The sequence below is a fragment of the Dermacentor silvarum genome, chromosome 3 (assembly GCF_013339745.2).
Source record: "Dermacentor silvarum isolate Dsil-2018 chromosome 3, BIME_Dsil_1.4, whole genome shotgun sequence".
Taxonomy (NCBI): Eukaryota; Metazoa; Arthropoda; class Arachnida; order Ixodida; family Ixodidae; genus Dermacentor; species Dermacentor silvarum.
In genome coordinates, this window is record NC_051156.1 from 20,074,104 (window position 1) to 20,093,683 (window position 19,580).

General features: G+C 46.9%; 1 protein-coding gene across 1 annotated transcript in view; it reads right to left on the reverse strand.

Moving 5' to 3' along the window:
- Positions 1 to 16,848: 16,848 nt before the first annotated feature.
- The window catches only part of LOC119445365 (39S ribosomal protein L18, mitochondrial), a 47,758-nt gene continuing 45,026 nt past the window's right edge, over positions 16,849 to 19,580 (reverse strand). Inside the window, exon 3 of the mRNA XM_037709672.2 lies at positions 16,849 to 17,121. Within this exon, the coding sequence (XP_037565600.1) occupies positions 17,053 to 17,121 (69 nt within the window). The 3' untranslated portion in view covers positions 16,849 to 17,052. The remainder of the gene's footprint in view (positions 17,122 to 19,580) is intronic.

Genomic DNA, 19,580 nt, shown 5'->3' on the forward strand with positions numbered 1-19,580 from the left:
GACACAAATAAAGCACACGCTGCTCGCGCCCGGAACATTGCCGCGCACTTGCATCGAGGCGCGTGTTGCTGAATTGATATCAGTGGCGATGCGAAGTCAAAGCTATTGCGAGTTCAAGCTTCTTTTTTATTGCGATAGCAATTATATGGACACTCAAAAGCAGATTTCTGCCGTCGGCGTCGCCGTCGCCGTGAGGTTCCGTATGACGTCATTTGGAGAAGAAATCGTCGCCGCGCGCCGAACGCTGTATGTGCGAGTGAAAGGGCGCGAGGGGCGCGTCTTTCACGGGGAGTGAACGCACGGCGGAGAACAAACGACTGCAGCGGAGGTGGCAGGCCTCCACCTGGCCGTCGACCTACTCTCCGAGAAGCTTCCTGGGGTACCAGCGGCCATCCTCTGCGACTCCAAGGCAGCCCTCCTCGGCCTGCAGAAGCCAGAAAGCGCCAGCCTTGGAGTCGCACTGCTGTCTACTAGGCTGACAGCGCTGCAGGACGCAGGCCACCCGGTGTCCCTGCACTGGATCCCCGCCCACGTAGGGATCCCGGGCAACGAGGCAGCCGACACCCTGGCGAAGGACGCCCACCACACCACTGTGCCCCTCAGTCGGGCCGTGACAGAGGGCGACTTCACAGGACTAAGGCTGCGGCGACACCTGGCGACCCACCACCCAGACAAACGGGTGGCACTGGGTTGCCCTCCACGACCACTCCCCCAGCGAGGCCTGGCTCGCAGGGAGACCTCACTCCTTCTCCGGCTCCGCATCGGCTGCAGCTGGACGGCAGCACGCAACCACCGACTGGGACGAGCGACGTCCCCAGCCTGCAGTTCCTGCGGGGAGCCGGAGACCATCGAACCTGCTGGCCTGCCCGGCGTACCTCCAGCAGCGGGGCCCACTCCTGCAGGAGTTCCGCCGCCTGGGCCTCCCCTCCGGCAAGGAGGAAGATCTACTCTTCCCCGGCCGACACCACCTTTCTGCACTTCGAGGCGTCGTGGAGTTCCTTGACTCGTCAGGGCTCTCCGCACGCCTCTAGAACATTTCTGCAATCGGGAAGGCCTCGCGGCCTCCCATCCCACCCCGGGCCTGACAGGCTCGGAACCACACCCCCGCAGACTCTGCAGCACTCTACGGCCTACCACCTCGACCGATACGTGCCGCCAGTTTGCTACGCCTGGCCATGGTGACTCCACTCTATCCCTTCTTTCGCTCCCACTTACCCCTCCCCGTTGGCGCTGAGCCGTGCTCCATCAAGGGCTGCAGAAGATAGCGTTAACCCTTCCCTTTCCTCAAGAACCACTTACTACAAACGCGCGTTCTGCGCCGTGCTCGCTTAAGGGCTGCAGAAGTAGGCGTCTCTGTTCTCCTTCACAATCACCATGTAGAGCAAACGCGCCTTCTTCCGACGAGCGGGAGGCCGTGGGGGAGGGGGAGGGAAGGGAGGCGACGTTTAGCTGCGGCACGCAGTGCCTATTTATATCAGAGGCTCCGGCAACAGTCACCAACGCCGCACGCATTTTGAGCGAACGCGGGCAAAACGCCGATGGCGTCGACAACAGTTCTGCGTGTTGCCGATGCTGCTGCATGTCCAAGTTTATACAGCTGATAAAGCTAATATCATTACTCCGTATAGCTCTCTACAAGTTTGCTATCGCAATTGATGCTTCGCCTTTCAGGTGAAACTGCGACAACTTTTTCTTCATAAACTGTCGCAATACATCAGCAAGTTAAAGGTTACGTATTTTCAACAATGTACTAATAGATATAACTGAAAAATAAAGCATCTTTGTATGAGAAAGAAAATGACGTAACCGAGACCGAAAGCATAGCGAAAAAATGGCGAAAGTATTGGTTTTTGCGCGCGGTGTCCGGCAGCAACGTTACTAGACCTCCAGCAGTGCGTGCAAAGGTCGTGCTAAATTGCAAAATAATCAATTTAATGCTTTTGCTCTCCTAGCTTCCCACTGTTAGGCATTAGAGACAATTTGCTTGTATTTCTGCGGCATAGTGCGTGCATCGACTCATAACGCACAATGTACGATCAATGCACGAGAGCTTTGAATGTGCAAGAGATGTCCAAATCATAAGGACATTCGACGTCCTCTGGATGACCCTTGACTGCCACGTAGTAGTCGAACATACTATAGATGTAAACTGGACGTCGTTAAATGTCTTGGATATTTGGTCTTTTGTGGTACATCCAATGGATATTTGTGGTTCACTGGGTTACTATTTTCCTTTTTATGGTTTCCATTCTAATAGTCTTTGTCTAATTGTGCTGCCGCTCCCAAGGAAATGCTCGGAAATTTTGTGCACGTTGTGGTGTTGCTTGCGATTTTGGTGGCGGGAGATATAGAGAGTAATCGTGGCCCTTGGACTGAGGATATGCTTCATCTTATCTTGGACAAGCAGGCATTGATGGATGATAGATCTCCACGTTTTGAGGAAAAATTAGACACGGTGGCGCAGTCATGCGCGGATCCAGGGGGGATGTCCGGATGTCCTGACCCCCCCCCCCCCCTCAGATTTCTGCATCGCCCCCTCGCTGACAGGGGGATGGCCCTGTCGCAAAAAATATCGCCACCAACATTCTTCAAAATTATTTTTCGCGAGTACCAGTGGTAACAGCCATGTAGAAGTAAAGCTAGCTCGCTCACAAGCTTAGTTGTATTCCGTATAGGGTGTGGTGTCGCAGAGGTTGCCGTAGTTATTTTTTCTCATGCACACCTTGGACCTCCTGGCGCCGGCCGTGCCTTACTCGTACCGTCGGTGGCGTCGAATGAACGAGGGGACGTCCCTTTTGCCAAGCATGCCGATGTCCGCGCGAGCGCCTTCGCGCCTGATCAACTTAGTTCCCCATTGGGGTGTCAACGGTTGCCTCATTGGCTGTCATCGGTTCCGCGACCAACCTGCTTAATGAAAAAGATCTCTCGCTGAAGTGTTCATATATAAATAATAACAACTAACAGCTAAACTAAGGATTACGCATAGGCGACTTTTTTTTTAAACTGTAGTACCAATTGTGATCACAGTTACACGTTGACAATATCCAGTACGAGCACAGTACCGTTCGTATGCTACAAGTTTTTCATTGTAATTTCGCAGTTGTATTGTCGTACATTAAGCATAGGAGGCTCAAAGCCGCCGGATCCGTTTATCTAAGTGGGCGTTCTTGCGGAGCGGGGCGAAACCTCGAGCAGCGGCTGCGAAATGGGGGAGCGTGACGTCAGCGGCCAACGCCAGCGCGCGGGCCTTGGATGGCGTCGCGTGGTTAGAGAAACGGGAGCGGATACGCGCCTTGTGTAAAAGGATGACGTCGCGTGGGAAACAAAACATCAAGACGCTAGCTGGCTTGCGCTCACGGCTACTACGCCACATCGTTCTTCCTGTAGGTGGCGTCGTGAGTCTTCATACGCGGTGATTCGCATATCGTAAACAACCAGCGTAGTGGTTGCCGCGTTGAAGCTCGAGTGTACTAGAATATGGTCGAGTGGGACGAGCGGCTGGGGCGGCGCATGCTTTGCAGTGAGGCGCCCGACGTGGAAAAATATTGGGGCGGCGCTGCGGTCGAAGTGGATTGGGCCGCATCAGGTCGCGCCGTTGGAAACTGCTGGCGATGCTGCTCGGCAGGGTCATTCGTACTACTTCGCGCGCTGGTATTTGCGTTCAGACCGATCAAATGGGGTTCATAATTGCATATGACATGTATTTATGCCTTAAGAATAAATTCCTTTCCTTTCTCTTCTTTATTTATTTTTTATTATTTTCTAATGCCGCTCGGTGATTGCGCGTGCATTGCGGCCGCAGTGTCGGCTTTCATTCTACTACATTATTGTACGGTTCCCTTTGGAGAAAAAATATTTTTCTCGTTCTTCAAGCAGCATGTATCTCTCGTGTGTATTGTTGCGCATATAGTTTTCTATCAGTAGGTCTTGCGAAAAGCAGACGAAGCAATTGTAACGTATGTAACCTTACTGCTTGCCGCTTCAAACAAGTAAAGCATATCTGCCCCATCCGGCGCCTTGTACTTAGATTTACGGGACTCATTGGTAGAGATTTAAAAAAAAAGTAAACTGCAGTGCAACATTTCAATGCAGTTTCCGCCTTTCTCGCGTAACAGAATGCGGAGTAATTGGTACGGGGTCATAAATTTATTGCAGTAGGACCTCGCGCGCCGAAAATGGTTTTAGTTAGCCATTCTATATGCTAATCTTTGGCCGTAAGCCATACGTGGAATTTTTATTCCAGTCGATACTTCAAAAAAGAAAAAAGAAAGAAAGCCTGCGCGGTAGCCTAATTAGTCCCTATATCGTGGATACGGCGTTGAGCTGCTAATTCGGGCGCTCGCGGGCTCAATCCAGGTCGCGGAATTCAATGGGAACGAAATGGAAAAAGACTCGTGTACTTCCATTTAGGTGCGCGTTGAAGAACCCCAGGTGGCAAAAACTAAGCCGGCTGCCTCATAATCATATCGTGGTTTTGCCACGTAAAACCCAAGAATTTGCTTATATTAAAAAACAAGAAAAGGAAAAAAGCAGGTCGCTGCGTTCTTAGGCTTATTTCTTGCGGTGTAAACATAAATTAATCTCGAGCCTGATTTCCCAGAAAAACATGTCACGCTCACCCTATATTTCATACGTAAATGTAATGCCGTTCCCAAATGTTGAGTATGACCGCTCAACTCTGCAGCTTGTATATTATAAACGGCTGCGTTCAGTTATCCGGTGCACTATCATAACGACCATAATGAAACAAAGAAACGGCATGTCTCACATACACGTAGAGATATGTGCAGATCTGTTGCGTTCGTTGAAGAAGATAAGTGTGGTACCACATGGGGCACTCAGTTTTAATGGGCTGCAAACATGGTGAGACTGGACCTCCCGTCCGTTAATTCTCTCAGGAACTGCGCCTCTGCGCATTGGAGATTGTTGTGGAAAGGGGTGAAAAGTTGGGTTAAATGCAACGCGATAACTGTCTCTCAATAGAGGACACCTCAACCGCGTTGCACAGAGGGGAAGTGGGATTAACAGACCACGACTCTCCGGCAGCAAAATCATTCGGAATAACAATCCTCACTTGCATGCAGTCACTCACCTTTGAGATTGCAATAGTGCTGGCATGCGTTACATTCGAACGGAAATGACTATTCGGCGTCGTTCAGTGTATCAATAACACACACACACACACACACACACACACACACACACACACACACACACACACACACACACACACACACACACACACACACACACACACACGCACGCACGCACGCACGCACGCACGCACGCACGCACGCACACACACACACACACACACACACATATATATATATATATATATATATATATATATATATATATATAAGATGGTTTTGCCTGCTGTGAATATTATTTCTACGAATGAGAGTTTTATTTCCAGTATTCACTAATAAGTGTGTTTGTTACTGCAAACACGTGCGCTTATTCCCGGCCGGGAGTTCTCACTTTTTCCATTGTTGCATTTATAATATTTGTATTTTTCCCCTACATATATTTATCGTAAATATATATGTCTATGTACCCTTTGATTTAATTACCTAGAAATACATTGATCATTCTTCGCGCCACGCAGTTAATAAACCTGGTTTATTTCACTCTAATATTGTTTTCTTCGATCATTGTCCCTGATCACTATCCACCAACGAGAAGCGCGTGTAAAATGACAAGATATCAATAATAAATTTTCTTACGTAGCCTTCATGGGGCGGAGATACCAGTTATTTGTAGAGGACAGTAGTAAAAACAACAGTTCACCTGGCTAAAACTACATTTGAAACCGGCCGTCAAGAGTCATGGGCGCGCCGAAGCAACTAAACCATTAAAAATGTACTGCACAGAGGCTCTGCGAGAAAAACTGGGCGTCCGCCATGCGTCCGCGTGGCGAACGCGCGCTCGCTAGCAGACGACACGCTTGACAACGACAGCAAAATTGAAGACGTCGCCTTCTATAATCCGTGCCTCAAATATATATGTTTGGCAAAATGGTGTAAACATACATATACAGTTGAAATAAATCACTATTTTAAGAGCGTACTATGCGCAATCGGCCTCGGCGCTCGCAACGAAAGTACGTTGAATATGCCGCGGAGCGCGTCTCCGCCCCAATCCAGTTCGCTCGCAGCGCCCTCGCACTATTTTTCCACACGCGGCGCCTCAGCGCCAGAGCGCCGTTCGGCCCACTCGACCATTGTCTAGTACACTCTAGTTGGAGCGGAGCGTTGCTCCAAAACAAACGAAGGTGTCTCAGCCGAACACAAGGAATCTTCTTAAGAAAATCAAGGTGTCCCAACAGAACTCCAAAGATGGACCCGTGCTTACACGTTTATAACGAACCTGCGACAGATCATCCCAAATTTTATTTTAAGAAACAATACAGGCTAGATATACCGGGTGTTCAAAATTAAGCTCTATGGTTTTCTTAAAATGAGGCACTGGGAGGCACGTGAAAACCACCTGCGCAAATAAGTTATGTGGCCAGGGGGACACAAAGTGAGATGATAATTGAGAGATGAGGCTACTATCATCATCATCATCATCATCACCATCCACAAAAGCTGACACCCCCCCCCCCTCAGAAAAAACCTGGATCCGCCCCTGGGCGCAGTCATGCACTAAGCTACTTGCACTTGAACGGAATGTGCGCGATCTTGAGTGCACTATCAGATTACAGCAGCAAATAATTAATGACTTAGAGAATACAGCTAGACGCAATAATATTATGGTTTTTGGTGTGCCGGAGAGCCCAAATGAGACGCACAAAAACATAGAAAACAACGTAATTAAGGGTGTGTTTGGTGACCGCCTCGCTGTAGCAGTGTCCTCAGCGGGAAGGATTCATAGGCTCTGCCAAAAGAAGGCAAACCGAGATATACCCATTATCCTGAAGCTATATAACTACAATGAGAAAATCGCCATCTTTAAGAACTACAAAAAACTTAAGGATACGAAAATGGATTAAATACAGCCAGGACCAGGGCCGTAGACGGGGGGGGGGGGGGGGGGGTTGAGGTGGTGAAACCCCCCCCCCCCCCCCGAAATTATTTCCGCAACCCCCCCACTTACCCACCCTTCGTTCTCGTCGCTTCGCGCTGACATAATTCATGAAACCGGTGCTACTATCACAATTTCATTCCTGGGCGCTTCCGTTTGGGTTGTTAACTTACAGCGAATCATGTCTGCATATGGAAAAAACTGTCACGGTGTTTGTCAAGGCTTTGGCACTCTGTGAAGTTTTGGGCGAGAATGTGGCGGCCGCATTCTGAAGCAACAAATGCGCAACAAATGAAGCAACAAATGCGGCAGCCGCATTTTACATGATGGCGAAAACGCTCGAGGCCCGTTTACTTAGATTTAGGTGCATGTTAAAGACCCCAGGTGGTCGAAATATGCGGTATACATTTCCGCCGCTTCCCTTCAGGTGCCGGTTAGGCCGCGCTCGCGCAGGATCTTAGGCTACGTTCACACTTGGTCTCGAAGCTGTCGGAAGCGCCAAAATCTTGCAAAAATCCGCCCGTCTAGGCGGCAAAACAGGCAGAAAAACAGGCAGCGAGCCAAATCGGGCCGATTTTTTCGCCATGGCGAAGCGGAAACGCGGCGGAAAGTCGTTCTGCTTCACTGGAAGCTACACTAGCATGTAAACAACCGGTCGTAAAATTGAACATGGCACCATAAGTGTAGGCTGTAATGCTGATCGACGCAATCAAGAACCAGCCCTTGCTCTACGACAAGAGTGGCACTAAAACGTACTGTCAGCAATACTTGCGATAGTATTCAACGTCGCGCGACCGGAGGTGCGGCAACGAAGCCTTGGCGTGACCCAACTTCTCGCGCTTTTGCAAAGCCAGGCGAACCCACCACCGCCGTTTCCGAGGTGTCCGCGTCTTCCATTTATTCATTGTCCATTTCTAGAAAACAAGTAGGTAGAAGTATAAAAGCCATTTCTTCTTCCACTTCCACGGCAGACAATAGTTAGGCAGATTCCTCGTTGGCGCTCCATAATTCTCCTCGCACGTGTACAGTATGTTGCAGAAGTCGCGGGGTGCTTTTCTCGTCGCGACGATAGATTGGGAGCGTAGGTCTCACGTAGGACGCGCAGGCTTTGGTGAGCCCCAACACAAGGGCCAGCCCGGGTTTTAGCTGTGGTGTTCCCGTTGCCCCTTTGGTGTCCTGGAGGCGCCGACCATACGAAATGATGAAATGTTAATACAACTTGTAAATAAAAGCTATTAAAGAAATATTATCATGCCTAGGCACCAACCTGTGACTCAGCGCTACCGCGCCCGTGTGAGGAGAATTACGGAACGCCAACGAGGAATTTACCGAAGGTCGCAGATGACACGCGCAGTTGCGTAAAATGATCACTTTTGATGACGGTATGTGGGTCAAAGAATGAACATACCACTTGAAATAATGCGATAATGAGCGCGACCACGCCGACAAACGTACGCAGACGAGATGGATCTGGACGAAAACGGCAGCGGTGGCCGCGACGGTAGCAAAACAAATGTGAACAACTTCGACAGGCGCGGAAAAAATTTTCCGGCCGCTTTGGCCTTTCCGCCCGCTTGCCGCTTCTCAAGTGCGAACGTAGTCTGCGCGAGAAACGTCTCTTGTTTGAGATTGCGCCCCTACGGAAGGCTGGTAATTACTGCCCAGTGAACCATTAATGCACCATAGATGTCCATAGAACATCATGTTTGAGACATTGCACACATCCTATAGATATCTATATTTCTCCAAACAACATTACAAATACGTACCATGGATAATCTAAGTCCCATCCAGATCACGTTGCTGTAACGTTGAAAGGATGTCACAGCTGGACATAAGTAACCTCTAATAGATGTCCTTTTTGGGGATGCAGGAGGTCCATAGAACATCTAGTGGATATTTCCTGCTGACGCTATAATGAGCTGCATACCTGCGAGTGCCACAGCAGATGTACTATTGAATACAAATGGAATGCGAACAGCAGAGTGTGTGGCCAAAGCGTAACTAAAAGCACAGTGTGCGGCGTCGGCCAGCGATGATTTTACTCATGCATGTGGTTTCGATGCGGAGTGCGGGGCTGATTGTCCTAGTGCGTATTACGTCACCTGTATTTTGTTTGAAGCTTGTATTCTCACCCCGCCATTGCAGTGCCATTCCTATCTGTGATTACTTTTAAGGTGGCTAGCACTGTTGTTGCGCATCCAATGCAATACATTTTTCGTGCCATTCAAATTACGATTAGACACTGGCAGCTTTGATGGTGGTAACAAAAGCAAAGCAATGCACGTTAGCAAGCTGGGTGAATGCCAGCTATATCACACTACAGATGTAGCAATGGTGCTAGTCACCATAACACTGTACTGCCAGGTGAGTATGGCACTGCCGCGGAGAGATGAGAAAACAACTTTCGGACAAAGTACGGATGACGTTTATCGCAATAGGGCGAGCAGCGCTGCACTCTTCCTCGAGAACTACATCTCCACGCACGTGCACAACGACTGGCCGACGACATACACCATACACCTTTAGTTATGCTTCGGCCACACGCTCCGCTGTTCGCATTTAATTTGTCCTCGATGGTACATCTGCTGAGGCACACTAATGGCACAGTTACCCACATTGTCGGCATGTAGCTAGTGACTTTGTTTGAAATGTTTTGTTAACGTGTAAATGTGAAAATATAAATTGCAACACTTATTAAGGTGAAATCCTTAGATGGTTCAATGGTCGAAAAATCGATGTCCAGCGTTGCAGCACCAAAATTCAATGGCACCAAAATTGGGGATTGAACCTTCGACCTTTGGTGTTAATTAGGTTGAAGCGAATTAAGGCACAGTTCATTAAGATAGAGACAATTGCGGCACTCTAACCCACGGCCTTTGTAGGGAGTCGAAACCACTTGGAGATATGGGCGAACCGGCCACATCCCCAAGTTATCTCCAAGTTGGATTGTAATCAACATGTTGAAGGTAGAGAGTCGAACCCCCTACCTTGGGTGTTCATTAGAGCGAAGTTACTTAAGGCAAGTTAATTACGGCAGAGTTAATTAAGGCACTCGAACTCTCGACCTTTGGTGGAAGTCGAACCCACGACTTTTGGTGTTAATTAAGACAAAGTTAATTAAGATACAATTAAGGCACTCAAACTCTCGACCTTTGGTGGGAGTAGAGCCCGCAACCATTGGTGTTAATTATGACAAAGTTAATTAAGGCACAGGTAATTAAGGCACTCGAGCCCACAACTTTGGTAGGAGAAAACAATAGAAGTAACAACGCATGCAAATGAGAATGACAAATAATTTAATGCTTCGTGAGTGCGCAGGCTTCTGCCTTCATCCTCTTCAGTGTTCACTAAAGTGACTGTCAACTTTTATATATAGTTCTAGCGCTCATCAAAATGCGCAAACTGTGCTAACAAAATTGTAAATCTGCATTTTGATCATTATGCATCATTACAAATCCTGCAATGGCTAAATGAAAAATAGTGAGTTCAGTAAGCACTAGGTAAAGCACACCAGGGAAACTCAATGTCATACCAATGTTACCTTTTATTTATACAACTCATACAGCTTTATTACAAAAATGATCAGCCCCCCGCCAGGCACATGTATGAAAATATTCATTACAAGTTCTCGCTGTATACAAACAGGTTAAACGTGGATCTAAAAAATAAATAAAAACAGATTCTTGAAAATTAAACTTCACTAAAACAAAAGTGACGAGAAAATGGTGTTAACACTCGGAAAATGACTAGTAGGCGAAGTGCCACGATTATAATTAAAAACAATAAAACTGATTAGTAGGAGGTAATATCACATACTAATTAATGACCAAAAGTGCATGGCCTGCTTCCCAGCACCTGCTTCTGGGGCCACCGGATTCAAGATAGAAAGCCAGTACTTTCTAGCTGCATTGAAAAATATATGGTAAAATAAATTCCACGCAAGCAGAACCCAGAGATGGAATGTTCATCTTGATAGGCAACTTGGTCAGGCAGCTTCTCAGATCACAAAAGTGCCAATAACATAATGCTGCCAGAGACTTAGAGATAGGCATTGCAAATGAGAAATATCCCTGACACTTGAAGAGGAACGCCGGAAACCAAGCGATACAAACATGTGCCAAAATTAACCATCAAAACATTGCCTGCAGAACATTCCCGTAAGCGCTCCGCAAGGCGAACAAACGTACCACAAATAGCAGTCAGAAGCACAGCTGACTGTACAGTTCTGCCTAGTATATAGGCACTTGGACCATGGTCAACCGCACAAAAGTCGAAAAGGCACAAATGAAGCACACGCTGCTCGCGCCCGGAACATTGCTGCAATCTTGCATCGAGGCGCGTGTTGCTGAATTGATATCAGTGGCGATGCGAAGTCAAAGTTATTGCGAGTTCAAGCGTTTTTTTTTTTTTTTTTATAAACTGTCGTAATACATCAGCAAGTTAAAGGTTACGTATTTTTAACAATGTACTAATAGATATAACTGAAAAATAAAGCATCTTTGTATGAGAAAGAAAATGACGTAACCGAGACCGAAAGCATAGCGAAAAAATGGCGAAAGTATTGGCTTTTGCGCGCGGTGTCCGGCAGCAACGTTACTAGACCTCCAACAGTGCGTGCAAAGGTCGTGCTAAATTGCAAAATAATTAATTTAATGCTTTTGCTCTCCTAGCTTCCCATTGTTAGGCATTAGAGACAATTTGCTTGTATTTCTACGGCATAGTCCGTGCATCTACTCATAACGCACTATGTACGATCAATGCACGAGAGCTTTGAATGTGCAAGAGATGTCCAAATCATAAGGACATTCGACGTCCTCTGGATGACCCTTGACTGCCAAGTACTAGTCGAACATACTATAGATGTAAACTGGACATCGTTAAATGTCTTGGATATTTGGCCTTTTGTGGTACATCCAATGGATATTTGTGGTTCACTGGGTGTTGTGTTGTTGAATCCCAAACCAGCAATTACGGAAGGCTGGTAGTTGCTGTTTTGTTGTGGAATCCCAAACCAGCAATGTACACACGAAGGGGTTGATGACAGCAGTGAAATTCCACCGACTCGCAACAGAATGCACGAAACAGACAGCCGACAAGCATGCACGAATTACTGCTGTGCGCAGTACAGCGTAAGTAAACTCTTGTTGCAGGCACTGACAGTTCTCGTCGGAGTTCACGCGTCCTGAGAAATTGATTATGTGCACTATGCACTGAACAAGACCGGAGTTCATTCCTGCATCACTTAGTACATCAATCAGTCGAGATTCTGTGAGGTACAAGGCCGCTTCCTGTTTGCACTGGCGTAAGTGAAGCAGAAATGAGTTGCACGCACTACTTAAAATACGTACACATGCCATATCTATGCTGTGCGGTGAAATATTCTGTACAATTCTGAATCTGTTGACGTAAAGGCAAATGATGGCTGCACGCTCGCAGACAGCGGAAGACACAGCGGCCCATGCACTTGCCGCAGGAAATGCAACCCTCTCGTATGAGGGAGCAGGGCGACGAAAGCTTCGAAGAAAAAGAAAAGCCTTGCGCGTTTTTGCATGTATTTAAGTTTTCTAGCGCAAAGACGCAGCGAACAAGCTATTGCTATGGGAGTAGGTATAGCCTGGTCACACGTGCATTTCCACGCGTATAGCCGTCCTTAACTTGTGAAACGCACTTCGCCCCGACGAGGTCGACGCCATCTACGCTTAACGGATATTAACAATTAATGATGTCTTCTCCGCACGGGTCGTCTCAATGATGCGTTTTCGAAGACTGGTCCATTCAGTGGCGCGATGAGAGACCGTTGCTCCAAACACCCACTGTACCTGTCGTACTTACTGGCTTTACTGAGCTTACTTTACTTTTTACTTAATTTCTGCACAAGCACACGCGAGGGGGGGGGGGGCGGTCCCATGTCTTTGATATACATGTATAAAGTCTGCTTAAACTACCGATATTTATTATCGATCACGTGAAGTAGAGGAAAGCAGAAGCTTGCCACCCCCCCCCCCCCCCCCGAAAAAAATTTCTGGCTACGCCCCTGCATTAGCTCTAGGGAGGCATCGAAACTGTCTGGAACTTCACCACGACATACAACCGGCACGCACACAGAGGTGGACGCAGGCACAACATATCTGCAGATACACAAAGTTCACCTTGACTGCAAGTCTTCTCTAAGAGCCCGGATGAAACATGGCCATCGACGAAAACTTCCCCCGTGCGACAATAGACGGTCGAACCACACTGTCGCAAAAAGTCGATGTCCAAAATCACTTCATGCGTCGATCGGGGAATAACTACAAATTACGTCGCGAAAACTCCACCAGCCAAGGAAAGATACTTCAGCAGTGCACACACAAACAGGACGCAACGACTCGCCGCTCACTCCACAAAACGTTGCAGCCTGGTCCCACCGAAATACAACTTTGCGCCCCAACCGACCATTAAAACCGACTCATTACGGATTCAGTTGCTCCGGTATCCACTAAATCCATTGTAGAAACACCATCAACAAGTACATACACTTTGTTCTTAATCATAGCAACTGCAGGGGGCATTTCTGTCGATAGCACATGTCGAGCGACCTCACCCCCATCGGCCGCGCTGGCTAGTTTTCCGGTTGCGAAGACGAGATGGAGCGGCGCACTGGTGATGGAGATTGACGTAAACGAGGTGTACGAGAGGAAGGTGGTGGCGTCAAGCTCCTGTCAGATGCTGGCAAGCGGCTTTGAAAGCTTCTCTGCTAGTAATCGTTGCCGGGAGGAGCGCCAGCTGACCAAGTGGTGTACGGCCGTTGAGTTGTCCTCACAGGAAGTGTGGTCCTTGTTGAAAACCTGGATCGACCATTCCACGTTGTTGGGCAATGATTGCAAAACCTCGCTATGTGGCCCGCGACACCGCATTGGTAACACACCGGCAGAGGCCGCAAATTTCGATGTTCCTCCATGTAGTGTTGCTGTCGACTGCATAGCCAGCAGGTGGGTCACATTCATCATGGCTATATAGGCATTGGCTGCCGGGAGACGTGCGTGCGGCGAGGGCGTTGTTCGTAGTCATGATCTTGATAGCTCATGGTCCCTTCGTTTGTGAGGTAGACCTATACTCAATGGTCGCCGTGTTTCTCATCTCGTGTGGTGACTACGCACCAGTGATGCCGGGTGTGCGACGTTACATCTCTTCCCGATGGAGCAACTCTTCGCGAACAATCTGCCGTATTGTTGATGGAAGGTCAACACACGAGCTCGGCTCTACACTTGCCACCGTTGTGACATTAGCCAGGCGACCAAACTTCGGTATTATCCGTCGCATCTTCAGCGTCTCAAAGGTCCTGCAGTGGTGAATGACGTCAGACACGAAATCCAAGCTCTTTGCCGATCAAAAAATTGTAGACGTCTTCGGCTGCTCCTTTCAACAAATGTCCAACTTTGCCCTCTTCAGACGTCTGAGAGTTGACTATCTTACACAGTTTTAGCACTTCTATAAGTCGTGCAGGTTTCGCCGGGAACCTGAGCCCTTTGCGTCTGTTCAGCGCGTTTCTTTTTGCACTAGAGTCTCCAAAACACGTTCCCAGTTTCTCGACGAAACGCTCCCATGAAGTGAGCGTGTCTTCGTGATTCTCTTACCAGACGAGCGCTGTGTCGGTAAGGGAAAACACAACATTGCACAACTGTGCAGTTGAGTTCCAACCATTAGACCGGCCCACCCTTCGGTAGTTCGTGAGCCACTCGTCGACATCTTCTCCGGCTTTTCCTCCGAAAGTGAGCGGCACCCGGTAGTATTGGCACGGAACGCCAGGTGCTGGCCTTGAAGCCGCGTCAGAGACGTCGGGAATCTGGCAGGCTCATTCAGGCATGTCAGGTGAGGGTGGCGGAAGTCCGGCAAGTCGACGGCTTCGGCGAAGTTGTAGCAGCGTAGTAGCTACGTGGTTACGAGGTGTACCCAGCACCGTCCACCAATTTGTTACAAGCACGGGGGAAAGGAGTTTATTTAGGCGTGCGAGAGCAGGAACAGCAGGCTACAAACAGCAGGAATGGCCGCTGCACAGTCATCGTTTTTCTCTTCCTTCTTCCTTTTGATCGGCACGTCCCTTTTACGCGCTTGGACGCAACAATATATATATATGCATATATTTATATATCATAAGAAGCCAACAATGACACCAAGGACAACATAGGGGAAATCACTTGTACTAATTCAAATAAAGAAAATTATAAATTAACAGAAATTAAAGTGGATGAAAAAAGAACTGTCCGCAGGTGGGGAACGAACCCACGTCTTAGCATTACGCGTGCGATGCTCTCACCATTGAGCTACCGCGGAGCCATTTTCCCATCCACTTTCTGGGGTATTTATGTTTTTACTAGAACTCATCCTAGGAGTGTTAGCCAGCACCACCACTATATATATATATATATAGCCATATGGCCATATATAGCCATATATATAGCCATGTTAGCCATAGGCGGTAAGTTTTCATTTTTCCGGGGGGGGGGGGGGGGGGCTGGGGCCTGACCACCTTTCCGAACCTCACCCATGTATGCATATATATATATATATATATGCATACACGGGTGAGGTTCGGAAAGGGGGCTGGGGCCTGACCACCTTTCCGAAAGGCCCCAGCCCCCCCCCCCCCCCCCCCCCCCCGGAAAAATGAAAACTTACTGCCTATGGCTGGCATACAAAATGCTGTGAGGATGTCTTCAGGCTTTTCACCCATTCAGTTTCTGGTTGCTGATCAAGATGACTGGCCGTTCGAAAACAATCCCATTTTCACTTCCAGGCGTTGCTTGGCTAAGAAGCTGAAGGCTTGAGGGGGCTTGAGTTTAATATGCTGATCTGATGACTGAGTTCCCGGCTCGGTCATGGCTGCTGTTATGATGAGAACTCACCTGGTGACATAAGGTGACGTTCCTCAAACTCCTGACACAATGTGTGACAGAGTTGTGCCGTAGTACTAGTTAACGGGTTTTATTCGAGGTACAGGAGTCTGTACAGGCAGACCCGTGTAGGAGCCATGCCCAGCTCGAACTGCGGTCGTCGGGGCATATGCAGTAACCCTATGCCATCTAGCAAGACAAAGGATTGTGCACCAAAGCACCACGATTGGCAAAACTCCCCCCACCACAGATATACCTTGCAGTCTCACCGGCTACAATTTGTAATTGCAATATGTGCCGTAAGCTTAATGTGCAGTCTAAAAACTAAATCTAAAAATGTGCAGTCTTATTAAGTTCTAGTAATTAGTCAATTATGTATTTGATTTCTCATGCAAATATGTATACCTCTTTGAGTAATCCATCTCAAGGACTAAATTTGTGCTATATGCACAGGTGACTGCACAGGTGACAAAATTTTTTGGCAGTCTTCGCAGCAACACCCAGTATGTTTATTCCAATGCCTTCAGTGCCCGAAGACATAATAGTTGTCGATGGCAGCTTTAAATACAGAAATATTAATGACGTTGGCGATGGAGGTGCAGGTGGTTGTTCTTCAAACATACTATGCGAGTTCCTTCAGAATAGTACTAAAGAAGCTTGAAGTCAGCACTGGGAGTCTCTTGTTCCCTTCCTGTCCCCCTTATTGTGCTGTCCAAGTAAATACCGGTATGTCCTGCCCATGTGACACATTGCTGCATTTGCAGCATGGGATCAGATTTATATGAACAGTGTTGCCTGCACATTTGTAGAGCATATTAGATAAGTGCCAGTTGCCAGTCGTTGTTTGCATAAGATTGTTTTGTCGTTTTTCACCTTGGGTGTTTTTTTTACACATTATTCATTGGTGAAGAGTGCAAGCTTTCAAAAATTCTCGCTCAACAACTTTTAATGAAATGCAATTTTTTATTTGCATCTAAAGCAGTGTTTTCCCCTGACAAATAGTGCCAGTATATGAATCAAGCTTGCAAACTGCTGGCACTAGTAAGCACGGGATTTTCACCACTGTACCATTATAAAACTAACTGCACGGTCATTGCAAGACATCGACAGTGTGCAACATTCTAATGAAGACAATTTCGTGATGCAGTCAGTGAGGACTCCATGATTCTGTGAGCAGGATGCCACCTTCCTTCATGCCATCCAAGAAAGCTTGCAGCTGCACCATAAAAAAGAAAGGTAGCGAAACGTTTATAAGTACACCAAATTCACGGTTGAACATTAATGGCAGTACAAAGTTTGTAATTTATCACAATTAATATGTCACGTATTGGCAATGGCAAGCTGCTGGCAGGCCATCAAAAGTGGTAGAAACTTTGCTTGCCATCAGAGGCATCTTGCTTGTATTTCTTTTGTATAGACCTAACCATATTTTCTGCCCCCCCCCCCTCGGTCTCAATGAGTATGCATTAAACTAATATAGAATAGTATAAAGGTAGTTTAGTGTAAGATGCAACTTCGTTACAATGTGGCACGACTGTATGCAATGAGGCGTCATGCCATGAACCTTGGCTCCTACCAACAAGGCTAGTTGATGGCACGTGTTTGCAGATATACGAGCAGCATGACAATAGGGAGTGGATATGCCCCTTTACTGCTGCTGTTATGGCCACGTGTCATTGCATAAGCTAGCCAAGTTGTGCCCAGTGTATGTGCGAAGCAACTTGGTCATTCATAAAAAAAATAACAATAACATTATACCCCTGTGGTTATAACAAAGACCTGACAATGATAAATCATATTAGGATTGGAAACTGGACGAGTTGGTACTGATACATCTTTTCGAGCACAACTGTTTGACATGGACAGGTGAAAAAATAATGGACAGCACATTCTCTGTTTTATTGCGATAGCAATTATATTGACACTCCAAGTGCCTTTATGCCATCGCAGTCGTCATCACCGTGATGTTCATAAAGTTCAAACACGATAACATCGTCGCCACGCGCCGTACGCTGAATGTGCGAGTGAAAGCTTGTGAGGGTCAGCTGACAATCGTAGCTAAATATTGCGTGCGTGAGGGCGGAATGTGGGGCGGAAGCGCGCCATCTTCTGTCACGTGCGAGACACGGAGGGGAGGCGGAAGGGGGGGTCTACTCCGGCGGCTGCTGCTTACGGCGCAGTAGTGCGGGCGCTGTATCTTGAAAGCGATCTGCAACATGGGCAAAGTGCGCCACGCCAAGTGCCCGTAGCTTCCTATGCACTGTGCTTTCGACGTTTAGTTCGTGTTGAAGTGCGAGACAGCACGAAGGTCAATTCGCTCAGTGCTGCTGCCGTGCTTCCTCACTCCAGCATATTGACAGCAAGTTTCCGTGGTCAGTGAGATTTGTTCACGTTTACCTGTGCACGCGTGACACCGTGCTTGTTTATTTAGTTCGTAAGCAAATGTTTGCATGTTTATACACCCGATAAAACTAATATCATTACTTCGTATAGCTGTCTACTAATTTGCTATCGCAATTGATGCTTCGCCTTTCAGGCGAAACTGCGACTTTTTTTTCGGCTGTGTGTGACAAAAAGGTGTGCTGTAAAAAATAGAAATAAAATATTAAGAAACGTTGCACAAATATCACTCGGCACAGACACACAGCAATCATTCAGAAAATGTAACACTTGTGACACAAAGCACTGTTCTCACAGCTTGGTCTTTTCACTCGCGCAGTACACATGCAACACTGAAGGCTGGAGTGCACAGGTCTGTTTTATGTCCACCACAGCACGTCCCCTGCCTTGCAGAGATGGGCAACACGGCTCACTTCAGTGAGCGGCTCGGCATGGCTGAGCTCACTGAAATGAACCGGTTTATTTGAACGGCTCACCGGTTCACTTAAATGTGTAACCTGTGTTATGCATAGTCTATAGTTATCTGGCTTTGAAAAAAACGATATATGCAAATTGCATAACTGTGTTATTGGTATTCTCGCTATGTTTAGAGAATATTTTTTACATCTATTAAAAGCGTGAATTTTTAGTTGTAATGACTTTCTTTTCTAATATTGGGGATAAAATGCTTATGATACTGTAACAGGCAGAATGCGACATACTTTTTTCAGAAAAAAAAAAATGTAACTTCATCATCATTACAGAAGCTTGTCTGTTTTTGTGGTACTTTAAAATTAACTTTCGTCAGAATAAGAACACAAAATGATTGTACATTACCTTTCAACTTTATTCAATAAATCACACATGTGAATCTTTCTTTATGTCACATCGTTAATTCATAGAACACAAGGTTTTCTGAACAGAATAACCTCCTTTTACCGAAAATAACATCAAATTATGGAAAGTTTACCCTCAGATTCGCTGGTATAAGTGTTTGGAATGCAATTACTGCAGACATTAAGATTACCTCTTATTTCTACTGCTTTAAATGAAAATTTAAAATAAAATTGTTAGAAGAGCTGCTTTCTCTGTGATTTTTTTTTGTCTTTTTTTTTCTTGCCGATTTTCCTTTTCGTCTTTGTCTTTTCTGCGGACATGTGTTTTCTAGTATTTGTGTGGGAATTTCTACTATGTATAACTTTCTTCACTCTTATTGTTCATATTGATTTGAAATAATTACGTTCGTGTTCTATTGCTTTAAATTCACAAGTTAAACTACCTTCATAATCTGTTTCT